Source organism: Acinonyx jubatus, chromosome D3, assembly GCF_027475565.1.
Source record: "Acinonyx jubatus isolate Ajub_Pintada_27869175 chromosome D3, VMU_Ajub_asm_v1.0, whole genome shotgun sequence".
NCBI lineage: Eukaryota > Metazoa > Chordata > Mammalia > Carnivora > Felidae > Acinonyx > Acinonyx jubatus.
In genome coordinates, this window is record NC_069392.1 from 37,757,343 (window position 1) to 37,778,902 (window position 21,560).

Genomic DNA, 21,560 nt, shown 5'->3' on the forward strand with positions numbered 1-21,560 from the left:
GACATAGATTAAAACATTGTCTTTATTGGGGCACCTGGGTGGCTCAGTCAGTCCGACTTCGGCTCAGGCCGTGATCTCACTGTTTGTGGGTTCGAGTCCCGTGTTGGTGTCTGTGTTGACAGCTCAGAGCCTGGAACCTGCTTTGGGTTCTGTGTCTACCTCTCTCTCTCCGCCCCTCCCCCACTCATGCTCTGTCTCTCTTTGTCTCAAAAATAAATAAACATCAAAAACAAAAACTAAAAAAAAACCACTGTCTCTATTACTGGTAAATCTGATATTGGAAAATGTGGCTTAGAGCTACATAGACATGAGCTTCTAAATACTGAATTCCAGAATGAGACAGACTTGCCCACCGGAGTCATAGGCAGCACAGAAAATCGCAGACCTTTTCATATTGTCCCTGAGGATTATTTTCACATAGGGAAACCGAGCAGAACAGGCTTTCTGTAGGCAGCCTCCTCCCTAAAGGTAAAGAAAGAGGAAGGAGTAGTGCCATCAAGTATCAGGTTCTCTCCTGGACTCACCAATCAAGTAAGTTACTCCTCCTTAAGGGAGAAATACAGATGGGGTGAAGAGAGAGACAGAGACAGAGAAAGGCCAAGAGTATGAAACTACTTCCTTCGCAGTCTCCTCTGTTGATGTATCCACATCTTCCTGAATTCTGAATATTGGAATGTTTCAAGGTTCAGTCTTGAGAATTCTTATCTATCCTATTCTCTTTCCATTTGGTCTCCTCTAGTCTCATCGCTCTAGATACTGATGATTCCCAAATTCATATTTCCAGACTGAAATACTTTCAACTCCAGAACCTCATCCTCCTTAGGTCTTTGCTCAAATGTGCTTCTCTCCGTGCAGCTTTTCCCGACTCTCCTATGTAAAAGACCTAGGATTCTCTACCTAGAACTGTCTATCCCTTTATGCTACTTTATTTTTCTCCACAGTACTTATCACCCCAGCTATCACATATGCTTAGTATTTTGTTTGCCTATTCTCCACAGGCAGTGTCTGTACAGTGTAAGTTTTATGAGAGCAGGGTCTAGAATGTGCCTGGTTTATACTTATCAATAAATATTTGTTGGTTGAATAAATGAGTAAGTGTTATGGTGCTTCTACTGGGAAGGAAACATCAAGAGTGGGGAAGAAACATTCCTTTTTCCAACACAGTAGGAAGTCCTGGCATGCAGTCCTGTGACTGGGGTCCACTTTGAACTGGGCACTAGGGTGGGGAGACACTAGTCCTAGGTGGGGATGCATCTAAGAGCCAAGTGTCCAGGGATGAGATCAAATTTGAAGATCAGGTCATCCAAAGGGGCTGCCGCTAGGGTTGAGTCTAGGTACAAGGCAACAAAGTACCTAGCATTCTGTCTAGTCATCCTGTTCAAAGAGCACCAGTTAAGACATTCTGGGGAGTTTTCCTTTCTTCTCCTTTCCTACTTGAAGTCAAAAGGAGACGACTGGAGCTACCCATGTTCAGATCCTCACCTAACTTTACAAAGTTACAATAAGTCATTCCTTCCCACAGTGATGCCCCTGTTTTTGGATATGGTGGATTATGTCACCACTTTATTGTACTTCTTATGCTTGTATCACTATTTCTTTAAAATTGATTTCCTCCACCATAGGGTAAATTTCTTGAGTACAAAGATAGCCTTATTCATATTTCTATTTCTAAGGCTTAGCACAGACATACTCAGCAAATGCCATTAAATTGAATGAATTTTGGAGGGTCGTATGGAAGAGGGAGGAGATGAAGCTAGAGGCCAGGGGTAGCTCATTTCTGGGTTCTGGGTTCTGGGTTTCTATATGGAAATTCCCAAGAGCACAGTGAACTTTCACTTTCCGTGACAACTGCCCACTTTACTATTTAGTTAATGGAAGTGTGAAGCTGTGTAGGTAGAAGAAAGTCCTGGAGAAGAGATAAAAAGGAAAGTCTCATTCCCAGGGTAGTATCTCATCTCTCTTTCAAAAGGATGATTACTATTACTATTTTTCTTTATTCTTTCACCTCAGTAGTAGTTTTGGTAAACAGAGAATCTCCTTGATTGGGAGCCAGGTTATTTTGTGGCTATAGTAAGCCAGTGTTTATGATGGGAACTCGTTTTCTCAAGAGTTCTAGAGAAAAGGAAAGAACAAGATCAGGAGAGGTGTAATTACAAAAGCTGAGAATTGAGGATAAAGGCTTTCAAAATTAGGTGGAACAGGAGCAGTGGGTGGGAAGGCTATTTCCCTCACGCCGTTCAATGTTGAATTGCTAAAGGATTATTCTATACATCCTTCTGTATCCCACTAGTGTGATAGAGAGCAGCTCACAGAAAAGCTTCATCCTCGGTAGTGGGTTATGCCAACCCAACTTCTGAAGCTAAATGCAAGTTAAAGATGAAATCATACAATACCTCCACTTTAAGCACAGACCTGAATCTACTTAGGTACTTATGGCTCAATTTGTCCTATATCAGAGCAGTGCAGTAAACATCAAAAAATGTTGAGCAGTTATAACAAAGTTCCAGATGGCTTGTGTCAGGAAAATGTGCATAGTAAGGATTTCTCACATAAACCTGAAGAACAAAGACATCCCAGAGGTAAAAGTGTCAGAAAGTTTAGGAAATGCCTTGTCTTGGGCCATCCTTTATCTTGGCACATTTTAGCTGAACAATCTGAGACTTTTAGCTCTTTCTTTCTTTCTTTCTTTCTTTCTTTCTTTCTTTCTTTCTTTCTTTCTTTCTTTTTCTTTTCTTTCTTTCTTTCTTTCTTTCTTTCTTTCTTTCTTTCTTTCTTTCCTTCCTTCCTTCCTTCCTTCCTTCCTTCCTTCCTTCCTTCCTTCCTTCCTTCCTTCCTTTTTCTTTCCTTCCTCCCTCCCTCCCTCCTTTCTTTCTTTCTTTCTTTCTTTCTTTCTTTCTTTCTTTCTTTCTTCCTTCCTTCCTTCCTTCCTTCCTTCCTTCCTTCCTTCCTTCCTTCCTTCCTTCCTTCCTTCCTCACATCCAAATTAGTTAAAATATAGTACAACAATGATTAGTTCCACTTACCCATTTATCCCATCCTCCCTCCCACACCCCCTCCAGTAACCCTGTTTGTTCTCCATATTTATGAGTCTCTTCTGTTTTGTCCCCCTCCCTATTTTTATATTCTTTTTGTTTCTCTTCCCTTATGTTCATCTGTTTTGTAGCTTAAAGTCCTCATATGGGTGAAATCATATGATATTTGTCTTTCTCTGACTGACTAATTTCACTTAGCATAATACCCTCCAGTTCCATCTACGTAGTTGCAAATGGCAAGATTTCATTCTTTTTGACTGCCGAGTAATACCCCATTGTGTGTATATATATATATGTATATATATATATATATATATATATATATATGTATATATATATATATGTATATATATATATATATGTGTATATATATATATATATATACACATACCACATCTTCTTTATCCATTCATCCATCGATGGACATTTGGGCTCTTTCCATACTTTGGCTGTTGTTGATAGTGCAGCTATAAACATTGGGATGCATGTGTCCCTTCGAAACAGCACACCTGTATCCCGTGGATAAATGCCTAGTAGTGCAATTGCTAAGTCATAGGGTAGTTCTATTTTTAGTTTTTTGAGGAACCTCCATACTGTTTTCCAGAGTGGCTGCACCAGCTTGCATTCCCATCAGCTATTTCTGAGACAAAGAAGCAAGCATTAGAAATTGAACTGTAACAAATGCTGGCTCCCAATAGTCCCAGAGGCTGCTCCTGAGGTCTGACTTTGCTTTTCAAAAGGCAAGGCTCCCATGACTATCTGCTAACTCATTCTACAGTGTACCTGCTTCCTGCATTAGCCGGACCTCAAAGCCCTTTTGGAGAGAAAACTCTATCCCAGGGCTGTGGGAGAAAGGGGAAGACTGTGCACAAGTTGCTGTCTTTACCAGTGCGTCCCTGGATATAGACTTTTGTTTTAAAGGCCCTCGTGCTCAAAGCGCTTAATTTAACCAGTTTTATCTAAGTTAGGTAAGAACTGAAATCCTGGTAATTTAAAAAAAAAATTTTTTTTTAATGTTTATTCATTTTTGAGAGACGGAGCTCAAGCAGGGGTGGGGCAGAGAGAGAGACACAGAATCCAAAGCAGGCTCCAGGCTCTGAGCTGTCAGCACAGCCCTGACACGGGGCTTGAACTCACGAACCATGAGATCATGGCCTGAGCCGAAGTCAGCCGCTTAACTGACAGAACCACCCAGGTGCCCCAGATTCTGGTGTTACTTGACAGAGTTAAGATTTTACCTGAACCTTAGGCTTAGTCTGAGGCCATTCTGAGTGGGGAACAGGCCCTCTTCTACATTTGCTGCTACAGGTGTGCAGATGGGAAGCACAGGGTTGATATAATTAATGGAGTTCTTGTCCCAGTCTAATCCAGCCCTGTCCAAAACTAAGATGGAGGAAGGGTTGGTGAACTGAGAAGAAGAAATATCAAATCAATCCAAAAACTATGTAATAAAACTACTCTTCAAGAACAAGGGTGAAATACAGACATTTTTAGATAAAGACAATCTAAAAGTTCATTCTAAAAAGATCTCACACTAAATGGATTTTAAAAGCGAGCTAGGGGGCACCTGGGTGGCTCAGTCGGTTAGCATCCGACTTCAGCTCAGGTCATGATCTCAGTCTGTGAGTTCGAGCCCCGCGTCGGGCTCTGTGCTGACAGCTCAGAACCTGGAGCCTGCTTTCAGATTCTGTGTCTCCCTCTCTCTCTGCCCCTCCCCTGCTCATGCTCTGTCTCTCTCTGTCTCAAAAATAAATAAAAACATTTTAAAAAAACTTAAAAAAATAAATAAAAGGGAGCTAGCCATTTGTATATATGTTGATAAAGAAATATAGATTCTATAAAACAATAATATCTAATTTTAGGGGAGAATGGCTGGAATTTAAATATTAGTTGCTCATAATGTATACATTCAAAGGAGTGGGATCAGAGTTAAAGTATTTAAGGACATATTACTGTTGGTAAGACAATGAAGATGCTGATTTGGACGAGCTTTATGGCTAAGAATCATTTTTTAAAGGCATGATAATGCAGTGATTAGGTTAAAATGTTTAAATTCTTAATTTTTAGAGATACCTAATGAAATAGCTTTATGTGGAAAGATATATTTGCAATGAGCTTTAAAATATCCGGAAGTGGGGGGCGCCTGGGTGGCTCAGTCGGTTGGGTGTCCGACTTCAGCTCAGGTCACGATCTCGCGGTTCGTGAGTTCGAGCCCCGCGTCGGGCTCTGGGCTGATGGCTCAGAGCCTGGAGCCTGCTTCCGATTCTGTGTCTCCCTCTCTCTCTGCCCCTCCCCCGCTCATGCTCTGTCTCTCTCTGTCTCAAAAATAAATAAACGTTAAAAAAAAATTTTTTTTTAAATATCTGGAAGTGGGAGGATTGGGGATGTGGGTGCAGGTATAGTAAAACAAGATTTGCCATAAAGTATTATATATTGGCACCAGATAAGCATGGTGGTGGATGGGGTGGAGTTCATTAAGAACAAATAGTTCTTTTTGACTTTGAAATCTTTGAAATTTTCCATAACAAAATTATATATATATAATATATATGTTAAATATATATAATAAATATAAGATATAGATGAATATATATAACAAAATTATATATATAATTTCTAATGGGATACATACACACATGCATGCACATACTGATATAACTAAAGATGTATACAGCAAACAGGATGCTAGTATTCAATAAGCCCTATTATTTCATTTATATAAACTCTTTTAAAAAATCAGTTCAGTGCATTTATTAAAATATTAATTTATTCAATAAACATTTAAAAATATTTTTAGTTTCTGGGGAGCCTGGATGGCTCAGTCAGTTGAGTGTCTGACTCTTGGTTTTGGCTCAGATCGGGATCTCACGGCTCATGAGTTAGAGCCCCATGTCAGGCTCTGCACTGACAGTGTGGATCCTGCTGGGATTCTCTCTCTCTCTCTCTCTCTCTCTCTCTCTCTCTCCCCCTCCCTCCCTCTTTCTGCCCCTCCCCTGCTCTTGCTGTCTCTGTCTCTCTCAAAATAAATACACTTAAAAAAATATTTATAGTTTCTACTATGTGATAAGAAAATACTGGGCATTGAAATGAAAGGTAAATGAGATACAGGAACCCTTCACTGAGGAACTCATAGTTAAGAGGGAGACAGGCAAATAATTGTGGTCAGGTGCAGTACTAACAATGACAGAGATAAACAGATTCCTGGGAGACAGGGGATGTCACTGCTCCTGTGTGGATTATGGAAAGCTTCCAGAAGGTGGCCCAGGTCTTGTCAGAAGAATAAACAGGAATTAGCCAAGTGAAGAGGAAACGTGAGCAGGTCATTCCAGGCAGAAAGAAGAGTATGGCTAAGGATATCAGACTAGAAACATCAGTTTCTAGTCTCTGTGTGCAGGGAACTAGCTATAGCTCAGTGTTACAGGAACACGAAATGAAAGGGAATAATGTAAGACAGTAGGCAGGGACCAAATCAAGCTCATAGGCCATATTTAGAATTTTGGGTCTTCTATAACAATGTGGCATTATCAAATACTTGATGATTTTCTAGGAGAGGAATGATATAGTTACATGGTTAGTGCTGCGTTCTCTACAGATAACTCTGATAACTATGTGGTAAATTAGGGGTTACTCAGGCCCTCCATGTGCTTTTATAAATAAAGCTTTATTGAAACACAGCCACGTGCATTCATTTACTCACTACGACTCCTTTCCCACTCTGAAGGCAGAGTTGAGTGGTTGTGAAAAAGATGATGAAACAGATGAATGTAAATAAGCAGATGAATATGGAGACACGAGAGCAGGAGAGCAGTTACAATGCTATTGCAATAGTCTAGGCAAGAGATAATGGGGATTTCATGAGGGGAGGGGTGATAGGAAAGGAGAGTAGTTGTCAAATTAAGAAATATTTAGAAGATAAAGTCGACCAAGTGAAGGGTCACTTGTAGACTTCTAGCATAGACTAAGATGCCACCACTAATGGAGAAAGAGAACATAGGAGACTGTTAAATGGGAGGAAAGCTGATAAATTCAGTTTTAAATAAATGAGTCTAAAATCCCCTGTCTCCGCCCACTGGTCATCTCATTCATGAACCTCAGGGTCAGGAAGTTCTGAAGTTTGGGATTGGGACAGGGTGGCTGCTGCAGTAAGGTAAGTTAAAAAAACATTATTCAAAAAAAAAAGTTTTTTAAGCTGTGCCAAAATATCCCTGTGTCAAAAAATGCCCCACCTCACCCTCATCCCGTGTAGCCTGTTGCCCTATAGACCTGCAGTAACACCTGAAACCTCTACTCTGTCAATGAACTCCTGTATACCCTTGGACTGAATAGTTCCCCCATTCATTAACTCTTCTAGAAACGAAGTAGAAATTGTTTGGCCCACCTCCCGGTATCTTGGCTTTGGGGTGGTTCACTGGTCATTGTCTTCCCAGTACCGCAGTGATGGTGAAGCCCAGGCCATTGCCTTTTGTGTTAGTGAAAAGAGAAAATGTCCTGTAGGAACAAGAGAGCTACGTGCTCTGGAGTCAGACATGCTTTGTTTTTTTTCTCCTTTCTACCTGGGTTTAAATTCTGGCTCTACCATTATCTGGCTTTCCAAAGCTACTTAATTGCTCCGTGGCTCATTTTCCTTGCCTTTAGAATGAGAACAATAACAGCATCTCAGGATTAAGTAAATTTAGGCAAATAACAGCATATAGCTTGGCGCATTAATGTGTGTTTATTGAATGGCTGTTATACAGTGAAGACCATGCTGTGCACTGCGAGTATTGTGATAATAAAACAGGAACAGTTTTGCCCGTATGGAGATAACAGTGTAGCACTAGACAGGTAATTAAACAGACATTAAATAGGTAATCAAACGAATAGGTATGAAATAGCAAACTGAGAAAAGTGATACAAAGGAAATGAATCTAGGACCCTGACAGAGAATGAACAGTGTGTGTGTGGGGGTGTGTGTAGTGGGGGATGGGTGTTGGACCTTCTGAAAAATCAGGAAAAATCTCCCAGAGGAGTAATATTTAAACTTGGATGAGATAGAGGCAGCTGTGTGGAATGGAAGTAATAACATTTCAGGTAGCCAGAAATGCTGTGTGAACATACTAAACAGGCACCCCAAAATGTTAGAGTTTGGTAGAAATGCATGGGCCACTAAAAAAAGATTTGTCTCTAACTAATGCTAATTTTTTATCACGTTGTTTGATAGCAGAACACTTAATCCAGTAACTTCTGGTCAAGGTCAGTCAAAATGACTGATTATTGTCTTTTCGGAAACCTGAGTAAAACTCAGGATTTTAGATAGCCAATAAAAGACTTTCTCTTGAGGTTGTGTCCAAACTAATAGGGGGTAAGGGGGTGGAGGAAGAGGGGGGGTGGAGGGGTGGGGGGTAGAATATCCAGTTTTCAGACACCAGCTGTTCTCTGGCAGCTACTTAGTTGGGACTTTGTCCTTTGCTTGTAGGACTAGATCCCTGATCCATCATCTTAGATGGCTGTGTCTCACCAAGGCCTTTGGTCTCTTTGCTTGGGATCCTTTCTTATTCTGACCTCAAGAGCCCAGCTGGCTATGTGTTCAATCCTTCCCATGTGTTAAAAGAGAAACGAGACATATTAAACATTTTAAGAGTTTATCTGAACAAAACCTGACTGGTATCAGGCAGGTATCTACCAGATAGAAAGGAGGTGTACAAAATGAAAGACTTTTTTAGGCAGAAGGGAGCAGGAACAAGGAAGTTCAACGAGGCAAAAAAGCGCACAGTTTTTGCTAGGTTACTTTCCTTTAGGGGATAGCAGGGGTCTGTCAGGCACATTACCTACGTACCGCTGATCAGGCAATTCCTGATTGACTGGTGTAAGATTCCATCACTGGGAAAGCCAAACACTTGGGTGCTTGGCATAAGTGGTTCCATTTTGGGCCTGTTGTCTTGTTTTTCACAGATTCATATGAGAGTTCGCTGGGGTTAGGAAGGACATAGGAGGGGGCCTTAAATTTTATCTACCTGGACAACTCACTCTGCTATTGGTATTTATTCCTCCAGCCATCAGCCTGGAAATTTTCAAGAGGCTGGAGGTCTTTCTGAGCTATATATATCCTTGGGAGTCAAACGAAGGTCTTGGGTCTTTTCCAAAGTCATCATTGCTATTAGTCACTTCCCTTCTGAGGCATTACCCCTTTGTGGGCTGACCATGCAATCCATGGGTTGGATTGCAGACTTAGGATAACAGTTTCCTTTTGTGGAGACCCTGTTAAGTCTGTAGTTTCTTATCTGTTCTTGTAAACAAAACAAAACAAAACAAAACAAAACAAAAACAAAACTTGTCCCCAAGCCCAGAATGAATTTTCAAACTGGCTGTGCTTCTTCTTCCTTTTTTTTTTTTTTTTTTTTTTTTTTTTTTGCTTTTCTCACCCCAATTCTGCTTATTTTACAGACTTTACAATTTGAGTCCTTGAGGCTAGGACTCAAAAAAAACTTTTTCCCCCCCACTTTGGCAATGAATTGAAAGCCTTGGCTTTCCAGACTTTCGTCCCTACTGTGCATTTCAGGCGCTTATTTTAAAATGCAAATGATGAGAATTGGCTTGTTTATTTTCTGAACTCATTTCAGTCTCTAAAGCAATAAGAATCAGCCTAATGTCTACCATTATTACGTAAATTGGTATAAAAAGGAATTACCAACTTTGAAAAACAGCTATTTCAATTTCCAAATGTTAATCATGCTACCAAAGCATTAGAAGCTTATTCAAAGAACTTTTAACTATTTTCTCCTTAGATTTATCTGGTAACATCTCAGTACATTTGACTCTTGAACAACATAGGGCTTTAGGGGCACCAACCTCCCCTCCTCCACAGCTGAAAAGAGGCTTGTAACTTTTGATTCCTTTAAAACTTAACTACTAATAGCCTACTGTTGACTGGAAGCCTCACCACATTTTGTGTGTTAGATGCATTATATACTGTCTTCTTACAATAAAGTAAGAGAAGATGTTTAGAAAACCATAAGGACAAGAAAATACATTTACAGTACTGTCCTGTAAAAAATTCATGGATAAGGGGGGCCGTGCACTTCAAACCTGTGGTTCAAGGGGCATCTGTGTTTCTAACTTCCCACTGATAGAAGCCAAGCTGTGAGGCTCACTATCTTCTCCACCCTCTGTGCACCTACCATCCGGGAAGACTTCAATAGCCCAGACACTTCTCTCTTGGGATTCTTTCATTTCCTCTGCCCTCAAGCAGTCACTTCACAGAGCTGCTCTCAAGACCTTGTCATGCAGAACAGCTTCACCTTAAACTCCCAAATCCTGCCTGAGTTTTGTTAGTCTGATAGGAAAAAAAAAAAAAATAGGATAAAATAGGCAGAGAGGGAAAGGGATTAGGACCTGAGGTCCCTGGGTGGGGAAAGATATTTGGGAACAATGCAGGGAGTGTCTGGCCAGAGCAAAGTCCCTCAAGGCAATTCCCCCTCAGGTTTCCTTCAGGAATTTGACAAAAGACCTGACTAAAAATAAGTAGACCCCAAGGAACTGGTCTGGCCAGAGATCGTGGAAATGAGCCAATCAGGAATGGACAACCCAGCACCTAGAGTTATCCAGCCAGTGAGGGTAAAACCTGGGAAGGAACAAGGGGGGAGGGAAGGGGCAGGGCCATCAGCACCTTAACAAGGACCCTTGACTATTGTCCTGGGGCATGTCCCCTCTCTGTATAGAGAGCTTTCCTACTATTCTTCCCTTCTGATCTTATAACTCTAATAAACTTTTACCTGCGGCTCATTTTCTGTCCACCTCTTCTTTCTTCTGTAATGCCCGAAGTTCCGAAACCTCCCACCAAAGTCCACCAGAGTCGTAAGTCAAAGCCAAGCGGCAAGGGTCGTTTATTGCAGGTTCGAACCTGGTCCTCTGCGCACTCGTCGCCGGTGACGCAAGAGGCCTCGATCAGGGTTGGCACAGCGTTTTTATAGACAGAGACAAATAGCACAGGGGAGGTTTCAAATTATGAGGGGCCTGATTAGTTGATTTTAAAGTAAGGACATTTGTTGTTCTCTGATTGGGCGTCCTTTGTCTGTCCTTTGGCGGGAAGGCTTTGTCCGTTACTTGTGGCGAGAAGAAAAAGGGGGAAGGGGGAAGAGGGTAGGGTAGGTGAGGCATGTGCTAAGCAAGCAGGTTTACAGAAGCGAGAAATGCCGGTTAGTTTATGTACAATCACTCATTCCATTACATATCAGACTACATTTAGGAAGGTTTACAACCCATTCTACTACACAGCGGGTTACATTCAGGAAAGGCCTCACAATGCTCGTAGCGGGTTACATTCAGGAAAGGCCTCACAATGCTCGTAGCAAACAGCAAGCAAAACAGACTTCTCAGCAATTGTATTTCTTATCAAAGATCCATAATAAGCAGAAAAGAGAACCTAGCTTTAAACTAAGGCAGGGCTGTCCTTTGGATTGTTCCTTTCACTTCAAAGCAGCGAAACAAAGAATCCCAGGTATTGTGGTAAAAAGTCCTGCAATCTTAGACTCTGCTCTCCCTCTCCTGGTGCTAGCCTTTCAACCTCATAGCTTAGAGTCCAGAATGACCTCTTGTTTTCTGTCTCCCTTAGAGAGTTCCTCATGCCTTAACTTCTTTACCTCCCCAAATTGGACATAGTGGCATTCTCATGTGTTAAAGGAAAAATACAACAATCATACATTTTGAAAAGATCATACTGGCTTTATGCAGTGATTCTTGAACTGGGCACTATCCAATCTAGTAGATAGAAAGCTCTGAAGAGCTGCGTGAGGTAGGAGGTTTTCATAGACCAACGTGATCAGGAACAAGGAAGTCATAGCGGGCATTTGCTGATTGGTTAAAGCAGGGTCACTTTTCTTGCAGGGAGCAAAGGGAAGTCTTGGAGGCTGGCCAAGGAACGTGCGCTGAGCAGGCAAGCGCTGATTGGTTGGCCGAGGCCTTCCTTTGCTGGGAGAGCCAAGCATAGACAGTTGGGTCAGGTTTGGTCTGCGGGCATGGGGGCTTAGCATGCACGACTCCATTTTAAGCTTACTGTAGATATTTTAACACATCTGTACCCTGATTTCATGAAACCATGCCACTGGAAACCTCTGTAGATAAATATTTGCAGACCTCAGCTGTGTCTCAGTGTTCTTCTCTCCCTTTGCCTCTCCTTTGCTCCTACCTTCCCCTGCTTTTTTTTTTTTTCCTCCTAGACTCTAAGCTACTTGAGAGCTTACCTGTGTCTTATTCCCCTGAATCTTTACTATCCGATACTGTTCTTAGTATTGATCCCCCGATCAGTAAATGCATGTTGAATAAATGAATAAAGAAAAGAATGCTTATTTTGAAAATAAGCTGTAAATTTTATAACTATTTACTCATTCTCCAGTCACTCATATTGACTAAATACAATAATTCAAAACCATTGAACAGAAAATGTGAAATTTGATTTAATGTATTTTTAAAAATTAGGTAACATTGAGTTAGCATATTTTATAGTTGATTCTAGTTCTCAAAATATTCCAATTTTAGGATATTCTTATCCATATTTCTATTTATTAGAAATATCAGATTGTCACAAACTCTTTTAGAACAGTTATGGCAATATATGGCAATATACTTTACATAAAGTAAAATGCACTCATTATCGTACAGTTCAATGGGTTTTAACACATGTATATACCCATGGAACCACCACTAACAGTGAAGATATTGCACATTTCCATCATCCCCAAAAGTTTGTGTTTTTAGCCAGTTCCAATCTACCTTTCCATGTCCCCAAGCCTCAGATAACCACTGAACTGCTTTCTGTCACTATAGCTCTTTAGCCTTTTCTAGAATTTCATATAAATGGAATCGTATAGTATGTAGTCTATTGTGTCTGGTTTCTTTTACTGAATATGTTTTTGAGGTTTATCATGTTGTTGTGTCTCTATGCCGCAGTTTGTGTAGCCATGCAATGTTGATGGATGAGGTTGTTTTCACTTCCTGGCTGTGATGAATAAAGCTATTGTCAATGTTCATGCATAGGTCTTTGAATGGTCACAGTTTTCATTTCTCTTGGGTAACCCAGTAGGGGTGGAATGGATAGATGTGTCCTAGGGTAAGTATATTTTTAATGTCCTAAGGAACTATGAGACTGTTTTTGCAAAGTGGTTGTAACCTTTCACATTGTCAACAGCAATGTTTGAGCGTTCTAGTTTCTCCATATCTCATCAACACTTGGCATTGCCAGTCTTTTAAATTTTCCCCATTCTCCTGGGTGTGGTTTGTTTGTTTGTTTGTTTGTTTTTTAACGTTTATTTATTTTTGAGACAGGGAGAGACAGAGCATGAACGGGGGAGGGTCAGAGAGAGAGGGAGACACAGAATCTGAAACAGGCTCCAGGCTCTGAGCGGTCAGCACAGAGCCCGACGCGGGGCTCGAACTCACGGACTGCGAGATCATGACCTGAGCCGAAGTCCGATGCTTAACCGACTGAGCCACCCAGGCGCCCCACTCCTGGGTGTGTAATGATACCTCACTGTGGTTTAAATTTATATTTCTAGGATGACTAATTGTGTTGAGAAATCTTCATATGCTTATAGGCCATTACTAATACATTCATCTTATGAAGTGTTTATTTAAACATTTTGGCAAGTTTTTAGTTGGGTTGTTGTCTTATTGACTTATTGCAAGAGTTATGAATAAAGATGTCAGATATACATATAGTAAGTATTTTCTCTTAGTCTGTAGCTTGTATTTTTCTTAGCAGTGTTTTTCAGATAGAAGAAATATTTAATTATGACAAAGTCCCATTCATCAATTATTTTCTTTTATGATTCGTGCTTCTTGTGTCTTATCTAGGAAATCTTTTCCTACACTAAGATTGCAAAGGATCCCTCTCATGTTACAAGCAGATTTTTAAAATCGGTTAAAAAGCAGCCAAAGAGTCAGTATTGCTAAGTTCTTAGCTCCCATGGCCTAACATAATTTTCTGGTACTGAAATCTCTGTGTAGTGCACTATGACTCCTAATTCTGAATTGAACCTTCGAATAGAGATGAAGAGCTTTGAACAATTGCTTAAAAAACTCATCAGTATTTCTTTCTTTTAAAAATATTTATTACTGAAGTATAGTTGACACACCATGTTAAATTAACTTTAGGTGTACAACGTAGTGATTTGACAATTCTATACTTACTCAGTACTCACCACTCTATGTATAGTCGCTCTCTGTCACCATACCTCATTGACTATATTGTTTGTGCCATACTTTTCATCTCTGTGACTTATTTTGTAACTAAAAGTTTGTACCTCTTAATCACTTCGCCTATTTTGCCCACCCCCTACCCCTCTCCCCTCCGGCAACTACCAGTTTGTTCTCTGTATTTATGAGTCTGTTTCTGTTTTTTGTTAGTTTGTTTGTTTATTTGTTTTGGTTTTTAGATTCTACGTATACACAAAATCACTTGTCTCTATTTTCACTTAGCATAATATCCTTTAGGATTATCCATATTGTGACAAAGGGCAAAACTTCATTCTTTTTTTTATGGCTGGGCAATAAAAATTAATAAGTATTTCTGAAGGCAGTGATTAAAGTTATTCCCAAACATACAGTCCAAGTGAGCAGATCTAAGAAAAGCACCCAGTTTCTCAGTTTGGACTGTATTGAGGCTCTAATCTTTGTCATCATACTTAAAAAGAAGTTTGGTACTCTTTTCTTGTTTTTTCTAAAGCTTTTTTGAATTTCTCAATATGTCATTTTTTTCAGTCTTTAGTATATGTATTCCTTTATTTTTTTTATTTTATTACTTTTGTTTAATCTTTATTTATTTTTGAGACACACAGAGAGAGAGAGAGAGAGCACAAGCAGGGGAGGAGAGAGCAGGGGAGGGGAGGGGCAGAGAGGGCCAGGAGACCCTAAATCCTAAGCAAGCTCCAGGCTCTGAGCTATCAGCACAGAGCCCCCCTACATGGGGCTCGGAACTCACAAGCCGTGAGATCATGACCTGAGCTAAAGTCCAAGCTCCCCTCTTTCTTCTTTATTGATGCTCTTCCCAGGAAGCTCTGTTTCTACTTGCCTCCTCTTTTCTTTCTCCTTCTCATATTCCTTTGCTTTTTTTTTTTTTTAAATGAAACTCAGAGTCATGTGCATGAGTAGGCATGGCATTGCATCCATGGTCTTTTTAAAAAAATTTTTTTTTAATGTTTATTTTATTTTTTGAGAGAGACAGAGACAGAATGCAAGTGGGTTAGGGGCAGTGAGAGAGGGAGACACAGAATCTGAAGCAGGAGCCAGGCTGTGAGCTGTCAGCACAGAGCCTGACACAGGGCTCAAACTCATGAACATGATGAGATCATGACCTGAGCTGAAGTCACATGCTCAACCAACTGAGCCACCCAGGCACCCCTCATATTCCTTTCCTATCTTTTACTTCTCTCTTCACCTCTTGTCTTTCCAGTCTTTTTTTCTCATTGATTTTTTCCTTCTGAAATTGCCTTAGTTTGGAACCTATATATAAACAGAGAGATTTTTGCATTTAGAATCTATTGTCTATTAACAATATTGAAGCTGAGTGGAATATTGAATTAAATGCTTTATGCTTCTTTTTAAAAACTAACCAAATTGGTTTTAATTTGAATGTTCTCAGTTGATTCTCCCTTTCCTGTTATCTAGTAAAATTAGTGCACACACGTGTGTGTGTGTGTGTGTGTGTGTGTGTGTGTTGAGAGAGAGAGAGAGAGAGAGAGAGAGAGAGAGAGAGACTTGGGGAACTTTTAGTACAGAAATGGACATGGCTACATAACCCTTTGGTAGGAGAAAAAGGTCTTCAAACAATGTTAGAATTTTTCTTTCAGGAAAATATTCATTGTGCATGAGCACGCTATAAAATTTTAACTGTTCTAATTTACTTTTTCCAATAGAGAAGTTTTGCTGATGTTTCCTTTTAGAAAATATGGCTCTTTCATAGACCATTTAAAGCATCTCACAGGACTCATAAACTGCTTCATAAAATGCAAACCTACAGAGACCCTGTCCTATATTCTTTAAGCCTGCAAAATTCTTTAGTATTTCCTATTTCTTTCCTTACAGCAGTATAGTCCTTATTTTCCCTTCCCTTTTATTCCATCTTCTATCATCATTTTTTTTTTTCAATTTATGCCATTTCCCTCTCTAGATGTATTTTTACTTCACTTTCTTTAAATCTTTACAGATTGGATAGCAAAAGATTAGTTTTTCAATGTCTTCTTCCTCATTCAATTTTTCTCTTTTCATGTCTCTGCTACATTCTCTCATTCCTTTTTAAATTCCTGCTGAATTCACCTCTGTGGCCTTTCTTAGACAGTTCAACAACTTCCGGCAGCTTTTAGATGAAAAGAGTTCTTTTCCAGCACTTCATTTCTGTCATCATTTGCAACTTATAGGGGAAGACATTTGGAAAAAATTTATGTCAATATGCTTCATAATGAAAATTCTTCTTTTCAATCTATTTCAGCTGTCCTCAGAGATACTAAGAATTCTTTGAAATTATAGTTGGTTGAATAACGCATTAAAATAAGTATGGAGTGGGAAGAATCAGGGTATGGCTCGAGCCAAGGTGAGCTGCAAATAATGGAAACGGGGGATATTTCAAGATGGGTTTTCAAAGTTTTCTATTTTTTCAAGCTCTAAAGACAGAGTAGAATAAATTAATGTTTGAGGGAATAGATGGGAACTTGCAGGAAGTCTGAGAGTTATAGCTCTAATCTGCCTCTCCTAGTTTCTTTGGAGGTTCTAATTTAATGTTTATGTGTCACATGAATCACTACCTCACAGTGCATCCATGTTCATTTTTGCATGAAATACTCTCCCAAGTTTCTGGGGCGCCTGGGTGACTTAGTCGGTTAAGTGTCTGACTCTTGATTTTGGCATGGGTCATGATCTCATGGTTTGGGGGACTGGGCTCCAGGCTGACAGCGTGGAGTCTGCCTGGGATTCTTTCTCTCCCTCCCTCTCTCTGTCCCTCCCTCCCTTCTCTCAAAATAAATAAATAAACTTAAAAAAAAATAACAAAAAATATTCTCCCCAATTTTAATTATAATAGTTGATTATATTAGGTGTTTCTTTTATTTCTTTTTTGTTTCTTCTGTGCCTTCCAGTTCATCTAGCACCTTGTTCGAGTATTCATAGGTAGGGGTGCCCAGTTTGATAAGCTCAGCATAAGGGCAGGAAAGTTGTGGCATCTAGTCCAACTTGTTCACTGTCTTGCTTCCTCTCAGTATTCCCATCATTTGGCTAGAAATGAAGGTGCTAGAACGAGGTAGATGGTAGTGGTTGAAGTGGCTGCTGCCTGTCTGGTAAATGGCTATTTCAAAATGTAGTGGATTGTTTGACTAGAGAATGAGTTGCCTTGAGTGGAAGTGTTTAAACAGAGACACAGTGAGACTATATTGGGAACTTAAGCCTCAGTTGTGGAGTAAGACTGGATATATCACAGAATCTGGCTCTTATGGTAGAATAAAAGGAAGTTTTTATTTTCCTATGAGACAGTCTTATTAAATTGATCATTTATACTAAGATATAAAAAATCTAGTAGCACTATTAGGGTATGTAAATTAAACCAACAAAATAATACCTCCAGTAGTAGTAAAAATTAGAGATAATATTGTTGAATATAAAATTTACTGATGAAATAAGTATAAATAAAAAAATTATTAAAGTGCTTGGATTTTACTGGGAATAATGCTAATTGCTCCTGCTATGATGCAAAAACTGAATTGGGAGTATATTGTCCTCTGGCTAGGTAGCAATGATGTGTTGGGTAGAGAAAATGAAGAGTTCACAGGAGGAAGAGGGAGAAGAGCTGAGGATGGACTGAGGAGTTTTTTCTTCTGTCCTTGACCTGTTGCTTTGGATTTTACTGGATCATATCACCTGCTATTGCCATAACAAACTAATCAAAGACCCTCCTGGGACCATTTTCAGGCATTCGTTATTTCTGCTACCATCTTGGCTTCTGTCTAGGTTGGAAGCCTGTGGGAATCCATGTGAGTTCCTTCCTTATTTAACATTTAGAAAAATACGCTCTGAGGTTGCAGGTGGTATAAATGGTTTCTTTTTAAATGCTGATATATCTAACACCTTCCTGCTCAAAATATGTTCTATGGACCAGCAGTATCCTATGGACCTGCAGTCCAGGACCTGCAGCCTGGACATCATCTGGGACCTTACTAGAGATGCAGAATCTCAGCCCCCACCCTGATCTACTGAATTATGACCTGCATTTTAAGATCTCCGTGGGATTTATATGCACATTAATATTTGAGATGTACCGATTTAACATACTTAGTTCGCATTCCTGTAGGGTGTCATCTACTCCCAGTGTGTCATCAATTTCCTAGAATGGGTTTAACTGGGGCTGTGCTCTCTCTTAATTAATCAGCTAATTCATTAGCACATTTAATCCCTGCAACAAACCTTCACAACACCTTAATCCTTATATTGCAGATGAGACAGTTAACTTATCCAAGGTCACGCAGCTAGTATATGGTGGAGACGTTCTACTTGAGTCTGACTCATTTCCAAGTCTTTTTTCTTTTCCAACACCACATTGCTTTCCCTTGAATTTAATCATGAATAATTGTTTATGCATTAAGAGAATAAGGCCCAGAAAAAATAAAGGTTAGAAAGAGATCTTTGAAAGAGGCCTTCCAATCATTCAAAGATTATTTTGAAGAGTGTATCACACTTCTGGTGATAAAGCAAAGAAGGCAAAGTGAAGTACTCTTGGTCCCTCGTTTTTGGAGTAATTTGGGGAAGTGAGAGGACTGCATCTCGTCATGCTCATACTTTGTCCTGCCCATCAGCTGACCTGCATCTTGCTGCTGCTGAGGCAGGTTCCATCTGTTTAAGCCTGTGTTAGCCAGGTGCACAGAGCAGTACTGATTGTGTTATGTTGAGGCTGCCCATATGCCTCCATGCAAACTGCAGTTCAAGAGCTGTAAAACTGTTTGCATTTGAAATCTATCAGATGGCTTTGAACAAAACCAGTTCCAATAAGGCTATTTGAATGCTTTATATTTGGCAAAAGCGTGTAGAACTTATGGCCACCAACCAAATTATTAAGGAATATTGTATTTTCAGAATAGCTATATTTTCCAGGGAGAGATGCATGTGAAGAAACCCCATAAAACACTGGAGATGACCCAGGTCACTGTTTGTTCTTGGAAAACTCCATTCAGCTGCAAACAGGGAGAATAAAACCCAAAGCAACTGACATCTGCTTTGAGATTGGGGGATCCTGTGTCACGTTCGCTCTGGGGTTGTAACCCAGCTGGACTTGTTTCAAGCTGGGTAACATCTAGTCTGGGCTATCCACACTACACAAACATTTCTTGGGGGGACTAGATAATGATTTCAAAATGAGCAGTGACTTAGAAGCATGAAGTGAGTGTGGGGTGCCTCTCAGTATCTTAGAACTTGGTGTGTATGGGGGACACAGTTATCAGTTGGATAAATGGGAGGGGAAGCTTGATCAGTCTCGGAGCTGTTCTCATACTTGAAGGGAACTCTGTTGACTCAACCTTTTGTAGAGTGTGTGAATTTGTCAGTGACAACATGCTTCACAGAGTTCTCTTACCTCTGCGTTGGCCAGTCCTGCTCTCTCTAAACTGATGACCTTGAGGGCCTCCAAGTTTAGAAGCTTTCAGAGCCAGACTGGCTGCCTGGGAGCAGTCCTCCAGCACTCCTCACATGCTCCAGTCACCCTGTCCTTCCCTCTAGCTCTCTTTCTGACGTTAGAAGACTGAAATTGAGAGGCGGAGAGAAGTCATGGAATCCCAAGGGCCTATTCACTTTAAGGCCCCACCCCTCTATTCAGAGCCATCCAACCCGGAGAACTTAGAGTCATCCTCAGGAGTAAAGTTCTTTGAGTTATATATATATAAAAGGCAAGCCCATCCTAAATGTCAGTCCAATATCCACGGGGGCTAGAGACAGCAGGTAATCAGAAGCAATTAGTTGTCCCCCTGCCGGGAAGCCGGGCAATTACCTTTTTCTCTCTTCCTCTTCCGTCCTTCCTTCTCCCGTGGAAGCGATAGAAGTGTTTTGCTCCCTAAACAGCAGTGTACGCTGAGTTGGCACGGGAATGAGGGATGAACTGAGCAGGATTCGGTCTCCTCCTCCCGCCGCCGCGGTGGCCGCCGGCAGAGCAGTGCATTGTGGAGGCTGAGCGCGCCGCGGTGGCTGGAGCTGCGGCCCCGGGATCGCGCGGCGAGGAGCTGTCCGAGGTGCTGACCGGCCCGGCCCGCGCCCTGCGCGCCCACCTGCCCTGGACCACTCCAAGTCCTGGCTTTTCTCCCACCCCTCCGTCTGCCTTTGTGTCCTCCTCACCTAGGGGCGTAGCGGCTGGAGGAAATCATGGTGTTCGCTCCAGGTATACCTGCACCTTGCTTTTTCACCAGGTGTCCAGGCGGGGAGCGGGGAAGAGAAGGGAGAGGATAGGGAGAAAAGGCCTTTTCCTTGCCTGTTGTCTGCGCGTTTTGAAGTTACCCTCTGTAAGCTAGGGGCGGGAGAGTGCCTCTGTGCGGAGTCTTTGCTTTTCTTCCAGGTCCCGTCCCTTCTGTCCTCTACCCATCCCCAACCTTAGTCCCGCCACTGCTCTTCCCGCTAGGCTCCTCCACATCCCACCGGAGCTCAGGCACCTTGAGAACTGGGACCTTTGCCAGACACACAGGCGCCTACGTGGGCGGGAGGCTGGAGAGATCCGGCCAGGAGTCCTGGGCTTCAGGCTACTTCGGTGGAGATCTTCTTCACAGCCACTTCCCCCTCTGCAAAAGTGGCAGAGTGACCCGGTTCCTCCCGATGTCCTGAGGAAAGAAGTGGGTGAAGCCCACGGAAGTGGGACTATAGGCAGAGGAGCGATACTCCTCAAGGAATGAGACCTGAAACTCTGGCAGCAGGCTGCAGCGCAGAGGCTGCTACTGCGGCGCCGCTGGCGCTTGCAGTGTCTTTTTGGAGCTGCCGGTGAAGGACTTTGGTCCCTTTGCTGCTATCCGTGGCTACAAGTTGGTGAAAAGTCAGATTTGCCTGCGGTCGATCGGCTTACTGGTGTGTGCATGTGTGTGTATGTGAGTAATGTGTGTGTAATTTGAGCAGCGGGGAAAGCATGGTCATTGCTAACTTAAGAAGCTGTCTCTTGGTAGATTAGATACAAGGTCTTTCAAATTACAGCCTCTGTTTTCATTAAAGACTGCTGTGGGGGGGGGGGTGAGTGGAAAGGGGAGAATGGAAGAGTAGAGGGGACTAAAACTCTTAAGTTTGTTATGGTTCTTTCGCTTGAAATGTTCGTTTGCATTTGCTGTAGGCTTTGGACCTCAGATAGCTGGGGAGGAAAGGTATAATGCAATTTTAAAAGGGAAGAATTGAGTCTGGGTTTCAACACATTCAAATAACAAAACTTGAGAAGGGGAAGGTCCCCACCCCCAGCAGGATGGTAGCTGAGTGGCAGGAGTGAGTTTCTGTCAGTTCTGAGCCTCACTGCAGTCATTGAGTCAGAGGACAACAGGAGCCCTTCTGCTGACCATC

At 41.4% G+C, this 21,560-nt stretch overlaps 1 protein-coding gene across 4 annotated transcripts in view; it reads left to right on the forward strand.

Annotated features, from left to right (window-relative positions):
- The window catches only part of AKAIN1 (A-kinase anchor inhibitor 1), a 95,211-nt gene that overhangs the window by 20,631 nt on the left and 53,020 nt on the right, over nt 1-21,560 (forward strand). Inside the window, exon 1 of one of the 4 annotated variants that reach the window (XM_015086533.3) lies at nt 14,876-20,409. The exons of the other annotated variants lie outside the window; for them this stretch is intronic. Within the exon in view, the coding sequence (XP_014942019.1) occupies nt 20,394-20,409 (16 nt within the window). The 5' untranslated portion in view covers nt 14,876-20,393. Of the gene's footprint in view, nt 1-14,875; nt 20,410-21,560 lie in introns of those variants that run through there. 4 annotated transcript variants of the gene reach the window in all.